Source organism: Pelobates fuscus, chromosome 4, assembly GCF_036172605.1.
Source record: "Pelobates fuscus isolate aPelFus1 chromosome 4, aPelFus1.pri, whole genome shotgun sequence".
In the NCBI taxonomy this organism is placed as follows: Eukaryota; Metazoa; Chordata; class Amphibia; order Anura; family Pelobatidae; genus Pelobates; species Pelobates fuscus.
Window position 1 is genome coordinate 343,826,074 of NC_086320.1, and position 13,027 is coordinate 343,839,100.

Below are 13,027 nucleotides of genomic sequence, written 5' to 3' on the forward strand. Positions count from 1 at the left end.
TTTCTCTGAAAAGACAGTGTTCACAGCAAAAAGCCTGACGGTAATGATTCTACTCACCAGAACAAATTCAATAAGCTGTAGTTGTTCTGGTGACTATAGTGTCCCTTTAAAAAAGTCTTGATAAAAGTCCGCTATAGGACTGAAACGTTGAACTTGTTGCTCTGACACTGAATTTGCTTCAATAAAGGCAGTTACATTCCCCTGAAATTGGTCCTGTGAATGCTCTCTTAATTTCTTTGTTTATATATACAGTAAGTGAATGGTAATATCCCACCATGAATATGTGGTGCAATTTCTGTTTATACACAACAGACAAAAGGTCATCCATTGAGACTGGAAGAAAGGCGTTTTCACTTACAGCAGAGGAAAGGATTTTTTACCGTAAGAACAATAAAGATGTGGAATTATTTACCTAAAGATGCCCCCTTTATATGGTATAATTGGCCATTGCTTACATTTTTTTCCATCTGATTTTGGATCAACATAGGGGGTAGAAAGATGAAGCAGTGTGGATGAAGCAGTGTGCCGAAGAAGTAAGAGTGGTGTAAATAAATCATACAGTTATACATTATTTGTATGTAAATAAATAAATTTAATTAAGATTGTAACATAAATACAAATACAAATTTCCACATTTTCAGCAATGTGCGATTTATTGGATAAACCCCAAACTCTATATAGGACATTAGGAGTGAAGCAGGGCAGTCTGCTAGTACCATGTCTACATGAAATGTCTTCTACCTGCCAAATGCCATAATGTGGACTTTATTCTATCAGCAGTCTCTTTGCAATTCTTGGCAGTTAGTCATTAGAAGCAATATTATAGTGAATTGAAAACTGAATCCCAAAATATAGGCAAAAATAACCAAGCTGTGGCTAGAGTCGAATTGGAACATTTTATCATATCCCGTATTTTGGCCAAATGTTACAATTCGGTTTTCAATTCAATGCTATTTGGTGAACAGTGAAACAATCCCTACAGTGTTAGCTCGTCAAAACCTACTGCCTCTGTCAGACTGTTCGGGTTATTCACTAAAATTGGAATTGTAAAGGATTGCCGAGGAAACTGCAAAATATAGAGAAAAATAGCGGAGTTGAAAAATAACTTTGTTGTAGGTGTTTAACCGTTAGCTACTTTGAAATAAAAATTTAAATTGCTTTGACAATTGTCCACATTTTTGTGTTTAGTGATAAACTCGTAAAGATGCTTTGTAGAAAAGTGTGAAATGCAATCACATAAATCATTTACAAAACTACATGAACACAACATGGAATTTTTTTCACTTGCTGTGTTACTGCTAGAAGTGATACATAACACGTTTTTTTCCAATCTCTTGTTTTGACTCCCAGCCACATCTGATCTTCTGTACCCGCTTGTTCAAACATGGCAGAAGGAGGATTGCTTTACAGACCAAAGTGATGACGGGAAGAATAACCGCGAGCATGAAAGAAGGGGGTGTGTACCATATAAACTGATTCACATCCACCCATTTATCCCAAGCAAACACAAACGCATGAGCAGTACACAGGAACAATGCAATGTATCCCATCTTGCTCTGTAAATAAAAGGCAGGGGTTATTTAGCATAGAAACAACATCATACAATAAATATAAAAGTGCAGAGACATTGCGGTTTATCAATTGATGTGGGACTTGTGGAGAATAGACATGGGGATATCATTGTGGCACATTGGATGGATAACGCAGTTGTGTAACTGGGGCCAGGTTTAAAAAAAATAAGAGTAGGAATGGTTTCAATAATTCTTTCCAAAATGAATTCACAATGTGTGGTAGGGGTTATGGTAAATTAAGCATTCCGTTTAGCAATTCTCAGCCACTTCCTGAGTCCTGAAGGTTCTATAGATATCCAGCCACAAGACAATTGCAGAGTTGGTTACCTAGTAATAAAACTTTAACGTAGATCTGACTTTGTAGTTTGCATTTTTCACGTATTATCTCCTTAATGCATTCATAAGGGAGGGGGAATAACTTACGCTTGGCGTCCCTCTTTTAGCAATAATGACGTTAAGCCAATAAATGTAAAAAAAAAAAAATAATCATCTAAAAGATCAAACGCTCCCCATACAGCAATTTTACACATTGAGCTCGGGACAAAAGAAGGGATTATAGTGTTTTAACAAATGAACATCTAACCAAGTATGACTTAGTATTGCATGTCTAATGTATTCTGAATGATACACATAAAAGCATCTTTAAGACTGCATTTGATGAGAAGAATCCTCTATTTTTTTTAAAACTAGTCTAGACAGGAAATGTGGCTTTCTAGTTAAGTGGCATATATTTATTTTAAAAAAAAATGTATTTCTGTTTTAAAGTGTGAAATTATTAATGATTTTAAAGTCAATTTTAAGTATATACTTTGTAGACTAGGCTAGATATATACATATATAAAACACACAAGATATATAATATGTGCTAAAAGGGCTTTGTATCAGCAAGTACTTCAAAAAGTTATCTGATTCTCAGAATGCGCAGTCGGTGTACCTGAGACAATTTGTCCCTAGGTTCCCCCTTTTAATATATATTTTTGAAGCATGTAGTTTTTAGTTAAAATTTAGCTGGCATTTCTTTCAAAGCTAAACATAAATAAACAAAAATGTTGCCAAAGTGATCAATAAATGTTTGCCTTTTCCAAAAGTAAATTGTGGGGCAAAAACACCACGAATGAAATGTACTGCGCATGCATATTCCCGTTGTAGCAGGTATTGTAGTGAAGAAGAATTTATGAGGTTAATCTTAATCTTTATATGTCTCTTCTTACATAAAGACCTCTTAATTGTTCTCTTACGATTATACTTTTAGACTGACTGCGAGCGTCTGTGATCCAGTTCTACCAAGTAACATTTTGCGATGTGGGACAGAGAGTGACTGCACAATATGATATTTAGTATTTAACTGGGATTGGTACATTTAGCTTGTCACATGTTTACGAGTAAATCTTGAGATCTAGATTTAATTATTGCCCCCGATTTATAGTACTTTCTCTCCCCTGTCTCTATATGACAAAGATTACCTGGAATGCTAGTAACATTTTTGTTTTACTAGTGACTAGACTTTATGTAATCTAAACACTGTCACCTCAGTACGTATATGCATGTTTACGTAGTATATTTTACCGTATATGTTCTCTCTTTGTTTTATACATAGATTTACTTATTCAGTTTTACTGTCAAAGTTACCAAATGTAGCTTATTAAAAAGAATAAAGAGTTCAGTTTGGCTCTGTACATATAAAGAAAAGGTTTATAATAATTAAGTTACCAAGTATAATTAAAAAATCTATATATATATTATCTCCACATCTTATTCAAGCCTTTTCACTCCTGTGAAAAAAACACCCTTATTTCAGCACGAGATATGTCTATTGGAGCTTGTTTTTAATCTTTTGAAATATAAAAGTTGTTTTTTGGAAGAAGAGTTGCTGTTTTGCCTTCATTTGGGGTGTCCTTCTCCCTGTTTGGTATTTATTGTAGGTGTTCTGCTCTATGTCACAGTTTTAACATCCATGGACACACAGCTCCTGCCACATATATCCTGATTTTACCTACAGTTAGCAAACTGTGCACTAATTAGTCTAATATGCACCCCGCAGAAATGTACCTGAATGAAAATGAACTCTCTCCAGGATAAAGAGCTAGCAATGGTTGGGATTGACACTACTGCCAAAACTGCCAGGATAGCAAGCGATAAAATTCCTAGACAAACGTAGATTTCCATTCTCCATACGTCATTCTCAATCCAGGCATTTTCTTTGTTCTCTTTGACCTGCAAAGTTTGACAGCGATATATTGGTTTTAAGAATTGTATAGGTTTTCTGATAATGCAGAGTTACCAAGCTTTGAGAAAATCTTACTAAAGACATTTGTTTATCATTATATGAATCCATTTTGTTATATAAACCCAGACTGCCATAAGCTAAACATGCAGCTCATGTATGCCTATTAAAATGAAAACAGCAAAACAAAAACAAAACGCATTTTGAGTTCCTGCTTAGGAACTTGCAGCTCTACCGACATATTAGTGGAGGTGGGGAGCACAGGTAAGCAGGTAAGACCATTCAAAACTATTTGACTCGGGGGAGGGCACTTCTGGCACCATAACCACTACAATAGGCTGTGGTTGTTATGGTTGGGTTAATCTGGTATGCCTAGTGCAACACACAGGAATGAGGGAGTCTGACTGGTGGATGGAGTCGCTCAAAACTGGATATAGGCAGAGATTTCACCAAAACTCTGTCTGAAAATACGAAATAATGAAATTAACACCGTGGGACCAGCTCCTGGATTCATCACACTGATCCCACGGTGTTAATTTCATTATGTGGTTGTTATGGTGCTTGGAGCGTTCCTTTAACCTATAAGAATTGTTTATTGTTTGAGATCTCCTTGTCTTTCTTGCAACAATGGAACTCTTACAATATAAGAGCATACTTCAATAAGAGAACATTTTTCAAGGAACAGCTTGTTTTAAATGCTTCATCAGCAGCTCATGAATGTCACACATACCTAAGAGTTAAAGGACCACTATAGGCACCCAGACCACTTCAGCTTAATGAAGTGGTCTGGGTGCCAGGTCCATCTAGGGTTAACCCTGCCTGCTGTAAACATAGTTGTTTCAGAGAAACTGCTATGTTTATATTAGGGTTAATCCAGCCTCTAGTGGCTGTCTCATTGACACCCGCTAGAGGGGCGGTTCCGCGCTTCTCACTGTGAGAAGATGCCAGCGTCCATAGGAAAGCAGTGATAATGCTTTCCTATCGACTGACTGAATGCGTGCGCGGCTCTTGCCGCGCATGTGCCTTCAGCCGATGACGTCGGAAGGAGGAGGAGAGTCCCCGCGGGAGCCCGGCGCTGGAGAAAGGTAAGATTGTAAGCCCTTCCTCCCCCTTCAGCCCGGCGGGAGGGGGGCCATGAGGGTGGGGGGACCTATTAACGCTATAGTGCCAGGAAAACGAGTTTGTTTTCCTGGCACTATAGTGGTCCTTTAAGCATTATTCTAGACAAACTAATTTATTAGTTTTAATAGACAGGGACTTTATTCAACTACTAAAGTCAATGTGTTCATGTTACACTTTCAGTTGCAAAACAGCACACTGATTGCCAGTGTCGTACACACAATCCATGGGGCCCTGGTGCGAAATTGAAGTGTATATTGAAGATTAGTTCTAGAAACTGAACTACTTAAGTTGGTTTTTATCTCCTGCTCTGTAAATTGAACTTTAATTACATAGAGGAGGATCTGCAGGTCTGGCAAACTATTAACAGCAGGAGATAAAAAATTCTAAATGAAACAGAACTTGCAATAATGAAAGTTTAAACATTAGATAACTCTTTACAGGAAGTGTTTAGGAAGGCTGTAAGTCACATGCAGGGAGGTGTGACTAGGGCTGTATAAACAAAGTGATTTAACTGCTTAATGGCAGAGAATTGAGCAGTGAGACTGCAGGGGCATGATATATACACCAAAATGGTTTCATTAAGCAAAAGTTGTTTTAGTGACTATAATGACCTCATTAACAATGGCTACCTTGTGATGTACTAGATTCTGCTTTAATGTGCGCATACACTAAACATACAAGGTAATGAGTACTCAATAATATTTACATTTTTGGGGAAAGGAAATTACCATATTGAAGGTTTTGCCATGTGATATGCATTATTTGATTATATTACCTGTTGAAATGCCCAGTTCAGAAGCCTGTATCGATAAGACCTTCTCATTGGGTAGGACAAGCTGTAGAGGGCATGCATTACGCCAAAGAAAAAGCTCAACAGCCCAAACTGCTTTCGTCTTAGCATCCATGTGTCCAACCACTGTGGAAACCTTTGGTACTTTGTTCCTCTGTAAAGTTGGAGAACTGCAGCCAATATACCCGGCAAATAAACCAAACTCAAAAGTGTTATGGAGACCACTGGCAAGACTTTGTTCACCACCAAAACTGGAATCCTATAGAACTCATTTCTGCTACGCATTACGTAAGGGTGAAGTACTTCTCTGATAAAGGTATAAATAAAAATAAATAGTGTCAGTGCGGCTGCTACTTTTAAAGGTAAATGCCATTTTGGAAACAGGGTGAGTTTCTTTTTTGAGTCAATGGGAGAGTTCCATTCAAACAAGTCAAAATACGATGCTTTGTCAATATTATCAATATTATCAGGTTCTTGGCGCACGCAGTCTAGATGGAAATCCAGGTTCTGTAAAACCAAAAGCAGAGAAACGTAATAAATATAGCATTATCAATCGATAAAATATTCACTCATTACACAAGAAATTAACGAATAAAAGTGTATTAACTTTAATGATATATATAATTAATCAACAAAAGACATACAAGAATATGCAGAAAAAAATCAGTTCACAGATAAAAAAGGCTGAAGCGTTACTAAAGGGGCCAAAAGACATAAAAAAATAAACCATAGCCTTTCTAAATATTGCAATCAGTTAACTTTAAATTTACGTATCAAAATAGCTCATGCTGACAGCCCGACTGCTATCACAAAGCCTCTATTTATCCTCATAATGGAGAGCAACCTTACGTAGCACCAGGGCCGGACTGGGAAAAAAATTAGGCCCGGGCATTTTTCAATCAGAGCGGCCACCTAAGAAGGGGGCGGGACCAGAGAGGGTGTGTTTTGTCATCACTAATGACAAGCACGCCCCCTCTCAAAGTGAGCATGTTAGTTCAATGCGCAGAGCCCCGCTGAAGAGCTCTGGCATTAGAAAAAGGCCCTGAATTTGTTCTGCGCAGCGCAAGCAAATTTATTAACATGCTTGCACTGATTTTTCTTTTAAATTGTCTCTGGTGTCTCCACAAGTGGGATACCAGAGGACAAAAGGGCCAGGAAAGTGTATGGTGCATGTGTATGGAGCCTGCTTGTGGGATTGCGTGTGTGTAGAGTGTGGTGTGGTATTGTGTAAATAGGTCAATTTCATTTGTGTTTGCGGTGTAATATGTGTGGCTAGGCGCTGTAGAGAGTGTGTGTATAGGGAGCATAGTGTTATAGGGGATGTAGCGAGTGTGTGCATACGGGTTGAAGTGTGTGTGTATAGGTGACGTAGTGTGTGTAGGGGTTGTAGAGAGGGTGTGTTTAGAGAATGTTGTATGTGTTTGCTGACAAGGAATTTAGTGTGTGTGTGTAGGAGATCTACTGTGTAAAGGACCCAGAGTGTGTATAGGAGATTGTGTGTGTGTGTGTGTAGAGGATTAAGAGTGCATATAGGGTAAGGGATCTAGCGTGTATCTGGAGCGTAATGTGTGTAGTGGTGCAGTGTGAGGGGTGCTTTAGTGTGTGTGTGTATATATATATATATATATATATATATATAAATATATATATTTGGACATATTGTATGCGTGAGGGGCGCAGTGTGTGTGTATGTAAGAGGGGTGCTGTGTGTGAGGGTGTTTTTATGTGCCGTCACATTCTAGGTTTCTAATTGTATTTGTCTGTTAACTCACTGAGGGTTATTTTATTTATATATATATATATATATGTGTGTGTGTGGGAGTGTGCTGTATATGTGTGAGCGAGGGTGCTGTGTGTGCCTGAGGGTGCTGTGTGTGTGTCTGAGGGTACTGTGTGTGTGTCTGAGGATACTGTGTGTGTCTGAGGGTGCTGTGTGTGTGTCTGAGGGTGCTGTGTGTGTGTCTGAGGGTGCTGTGTGTGTCTGAGGGTGCTGTGTGTGTGTCTGGGGGTGCTGTGTGTGTGTCTGAGGGTGCTGTGTGTGTCTGAGGGTGCTGTGTGTGTGTCTGAGGGTGCTGTGTGTGTGTCTGGGGGTGCTGTGTGTGTCTGAGGGTGTTGTGTGTGTGTGTCTGAGGGCGCTGTGTGTGTTTGTGTGCTGTGTGTGTGAGTGTGAATGTATATTTTATTTACATTTAAATATATATTTTTTATTAATAAAAAAAAAGTTATATCCCCCCTCCTCCCTTCTTACCTTTTAGCCTGGAAGGAGGGGGGGGATCTGTTCTGCCTGTGGGGAGAGGGGGATCCGTTCTGCCTGGGGGGGTGGTGGGGGGCCGTGCAGCTTCCTTTCCTAGTGGTCCAGTGGTGAGAGTGAACTTTAGCCTGAAGGCTATAGTTCACTCTCGCGAGATCTGAGCGTTGCCGCGGTAACCGCGGCAACGCTCAGACCTCGTGAGAGGACCCGGCGGAGCTGCTGGATAGAGCTCCGCCGGTCCTCTCGCCTGCCTTCCTCCCTCCCTCACACCCTCTCCTGCCGGCGGCCGCCTGTCAGTGTCTCTGGGCCGGTGAGGGAGATCATTGATCTCCCCACCGGCCCACGGAGACACACAGCAGGGCCGGCGCTCGGATAGCGCTAGCCCTGCAGGGGCTGGCAGGGGAGATCCTGTGATCTCCCCTGCCGGCCTCGGCCCCACGGCCATCGCGGCCCACCGGGCATTTGCCCGGTATGCCCGATGGCCAGTCCGGGCCTGCGTAGCACCTATGGGGCATTTTGGGAGAGCGGCAGGACACTTATCCCAGTAATCTGAACCAAGTGAGCCAAGCCTGCCTTATTTTCCTCCTACCTACTTCTCCCTATGAATCTTACATATAATGCAGTTTTTTTGTGGCCATCAAATGCATCTTCGTGGGCAGTAAGTGTTGCAGAACATTAACAGCTTCTGCTGGTTGCTTAACCTTGCTCTACGTATTTTTTCAAGAAACCCCATTGAAATGTATTGTCTGGCAAGATCATGATAACTAATCTTTCTTCAATTTGACTGTAAACCATTCAAACAGAAAATGAAAAAATTTGGACTTAAATCTGAGAGCAAATGATCTCTTTTTAATAAGACAATCTGATCTCTCAACATGTACCCTACATTCCGTATGGGGGAATAGACATGAAATGGGGGCGGGAGGGGAGATGGACTTGAAATATGGGGGCTGACATGAAATACAGAGGAATGGACATGAAATATGATTGGTTGGGGGTGAACATGAAATGGGGAGTGTACATGTCAATGTACCCCATCTTTGGCAGGTCCTACTCTAAGAGAAGACATTAGGCTGTTAGAGTATGACCTGCCAAAGATGGGGTACATTGACGTTGTGGAAGGCTTATGCAATGTATGATCATATATTGTAACTAAACCCCCATTATTTTTGCCTAGATTAGGTGTTTTAAAAACAAAACAAATAAAATCTTTCAACATTGAAGTTGCTGTTTAGTGGATAGGTGAGTGCGCTGGATCTTGTGTATTATATATATATATACACATGCATACACATGCGGCGTGTGCGTTTGTGCTTTAGGGTGCAAACGCCTATGCTGCTAACTATATCTGACGGCACCTTACCCTGAATAATGTTCTATGTCCAGCAATAGACAATTACAGCACTAGCTATACATTCCGGTGATTTGCAGTTCCAAACTCAATGGTGGGATGCGGTTGCAATCAGAAAAGAGTTGATTTTCATGTTAGATTGCAATTTGGTCTGTTAATTCTGAGTTAAGCAAATTAGTCAAAAAGTGTGAAGGGATGGCACCATAACCACTTAAATAAGCTGGAGTGGTTATGGTGCCTACTATGTCCATTTAAAGGACCTTGTCAGACTGTTAGGATTACCTATACACCAAAGAGAGATACTGGGAATGAGAAGCACTTGCCGTTGTAGTTAGGTCACGCAAGTGCCAGATGGCCAGGAGTCACCCCCTCCACGAACAGTGTAAGACACAAAACTAGTTCAGTGGTGAGACAGTTATTACTACATATTTTTAATCAGTATATGTCAGTATATGTCTCCCAATATTAAACTCCTTTTCCTGATTATTTTTTAAAATGTGTTTTTGCATGGCAAAAGTAATTGTGTAAGAAAATTATGTAAAATTTAAACAGGATATTTATTTCTTCTGCCTGTGAAAGTAAATTAAATATTATCTTAATTACAAATAACCTGAACCTAATGCCTCGCTAACGGATAAAGCAGTTTATGCCAAAAAGACACGTAGGGGTAGTGGGAGCCAAAACTTCTTCCTTTAAGGAAGTATATGTGATGTATGCAAACTAGGCAAGCTGCCAATGCTTGGATGTAACACTTTCACCTTACCTGTATTGACGTAGCAGGTGAACTTACACGTAAATGGCCATTTTAGTGATATTAACCAGCTATGTAAATATGCATAGGGATTTGGGACAGTGCGCAAGTAACTCTTTTCTTTGTTTTTGTTTGTATGTATTGAGGCTTATGTGTACTATGCTCATTGCTGGTGCCCAGGAGTAGTGGGAGTTTGAGCGCAGAGCTTTATTTTGTATATATTTGTATTAGCTTTTGTATTACACAGCCGTGTTACAGTACTGCCGCCCACTGCATGTGTACCCTATTAAGGGTTAATACGTGAGTAGGGGGTTAGAGAAATACCCCTCTCTGTCTCTTTAGAGATTTTGCCTTTTAGCTAAAAGACGCAAGGTGACTTGTTAGTGTACCTAGGAGGGTTTGCCTTGACGTGGCAGATGAACTTACACTTAAATGGCCATTAGATTGATACTAACAATCCTCCAGTTATTTAAATATGCATATGGATTTGTGATAGTGTGCAAGTAACTTTATTCTTCAGGGTTTTTATTGTAATACTTTATTGTGCTTTATGGGAACAAATAAGTTGTTTAGCACTAAGCATTCTATAAATAAAATCCATTATAATTGTCTACAGGTTGATTAAATGTAAAACCTTTCCTTCCATCAGCACATGAACTAATTTTCATTTTGCATTGCAACTAAAACCTGGTAGTGAATATGTATTTTTTTTTGACATTCTCTCTTTTTATGATTATTTTTCGTGCTCAGTTGTACAAGAAAGGTAATTTAGGCATTTCGTGGGTTTACATTTTTCACGTATAGATTGGTTTCAATTATTTACGCAACATTTGTGGTTTGTTTCAAGCTGTACAGTGAAATGCTTGTGGTGAGCACATTTGTGTCATGACCATGTTAGGGGACAAGCCCGGGTCTGGCTGGTTTGTAGCAGGCTGGTAAATGGTATGTATTACTTTCCCGGGATACTACAGGCGTGTGGTGTGGTGTACGCTCCTTTGTGGTGCAGGAGGGTACCATGCTGCCTAGGGGTCTACACATGTGCGTTCTTATGTTTGTTCCTTTGGTGCTTAGGTGGTGCATCTGCTAGGTACTGTGCGCGGTGCGCATATGTGTTGGTCTGGATTGTATTCCAGGTGCGATCTGTCATGCATAATGTTACCCCTGGTCTGAGTGGGATGGTTGGGGGGCCTTTGGGACGCCTTTTGTCTTCGTAGTGCCTTTTGTTTGTTGCGGGCCTTTTGTTTGTTGGGTAAGCGGGAGTAAATGTGTGGACCCCTTGTGGTCGGGGGTTGTGGTTGCATTCTTGTGTGGGATACCTTGCATGTGTGAGTTTGATGTGGTAGCCATATGTAAGCAAAATAACGTGAACAGAATAACATAGTAATACAATAGCGAAATAGCAGAGTAACTCTCGGCTGTAGACTCTCATTTGTTGTATCAAAGTCCAGAGCAGGTTCAGGTATTCTGAGGTTGCTGGTTCTTCGCCATTTGGCCGGTTGAGGTGTTGGCTATTGTGTCGCAGGTAGTGGTTTGTGTGTCTTCTGCAGTGTGATGTTGTCCTGGGTGAAGTCCCAGTGCAGTCAAGAAGGCCGGGGCTCCCATCGGGGAGGTGAGGTTGTGGGTGGTCCCCGCGTGATGGACAAGTAAGGAGCCGGTGTTACCCCATCTGTATGGTATGTTGGCTTTGCGCAGGGCAGTCGTCACTGTGCCAAAAGATTTGCGTCTGAGTAATGTGGCCCTGGTTAAGTCTTGGAAAAACAATAGTTTTGCGCCTTCGAATTCTAGTGGCGTTTTGCCTTTCAGGGCAGTCATTATGTGAATCTTGTCGTGTATGGTGACACATCTTAAGATAACGTCCCTAGAGGTGTTAGGTGAAATGCGGACTGAGTTGGTTACTCTGTATATTCCATCCAGTGTAATTTTCTTCGCCACTGGGTGTGTCAGAATTGTCGACAGGAGGCGCCGCGTGTAGTGCGGCAGTTCTTCAGTGGTGATGGTGTTGGGTATGCCGCGGATCTTAATGTGTGTGCGGCGTTGTTTGTCTTCTAGGGACATTATTTATGCTGCTAGTACATGTTGTTCCGTTTGCAGCTGTTGGACTGAGTCTTGCAAGGTGGTTATGTTGTTGTGGACTCTTGCTATGTCCAGTTCTGTGTTAGTGACTCTATCTGTGACCTGTTGCATGTCCCTTTTGATCAGGGCTACATCAGCGGCTAAAAGCTTCTGGATGTCTGCTAGGAGTGCTTTCAGGTCCCCTTTGGTGGTGGGGGCTGAGTCCTCTGGTGAGGTCGGGGGTATGGCTTGTCCCTCCTGGGGGTTCTGTATAGTTGGGGTCCCTCTTCCCTCTGTCTCCGGGGTTCGGGCCATGTTTGGTGAGGGGTCCGCATGTATTGGCGCGGCCGGTCCCGGTCTGAGCAGCATTTCCCCTATGTCCCTACCTTGGGAGCTGGCTCCGGCTGCAGGTTTGGGTGTGCGGCGGCCCATGTTTGGTGTGTCCGGCGGGGAGAATGCCTGGTAGTCGCGGCCTTCCCCCTGTCTGCCGAAAAGCGCCTCTAGGTTGAGGATTGGCACCGCGTGGTAGGCAGCGGTTTTGCGCCGCTGCCTAGGTTGCTTGGCGGCTTGGAAGAAGGGCATCTGCCTGTTCGCCCCGTCGCTGTGAGTCTGGCTATGTGCCTTGTTTGGTCGGATGGTCCCTCTTTCGGGTGATATTAACAAGATTGCGGGCGGCGGTCCGGGAGCTGTGGAAAATGGCGTCTATACAGGTTGGTCGGCAGGCTCCGCCCCCCGTGAATATGGTTTTTTTTGTTTTTTTTTTGTGAAAACACAAGCACATTTTCTGAGTCTAGGAAGTTGAAGATATGAAAAGAAAAAAAAAAGGTTTTATGAGTTGGAGTAAACTGCTGACTGAAAATGGGAAATCCCCAACTTAGATGAGTTGCTCATTTTTTCCAATTCAAAATGAGCTCA

General features: G+C 41.5%; 1 protein-coding gene across 1 annotated transcript in view; it reads right to left on the reverse strand.

Moving 5' to 3' along the window:
* Nucleotides 1-574: 574 nt before the first annotated feature.
* STEAP1 (STEAP family member 1) overlaps nucleotides 575-13,027 on the reverse strand; it is a 30,632-nt gene continuing 18,179 nt past the window's right edge. The window contains exons 4-6 of the mRNA XM_063450770.1: nucleotides 5,693-6,214; nucleotides 3,621-3,785; nucleotides 575-1,556 (exon numbers count right to left, since the gene is read on the reverse strand). Of these exons, the coding sequence (XP_063306840.1) occupies nucleotides 1,299-1,556; nucleotides 3,621-3,785; nucleotides 5,693-6,214 (945 nt within the window). The 3' untranslated portion in view covers nucleotides 575-1,298. The remainder of the gene's footprint in view (nucleotides 1,557-3,620; nucleotides 3,786-5,692; nucleotides 6,215-13,027) is intronic.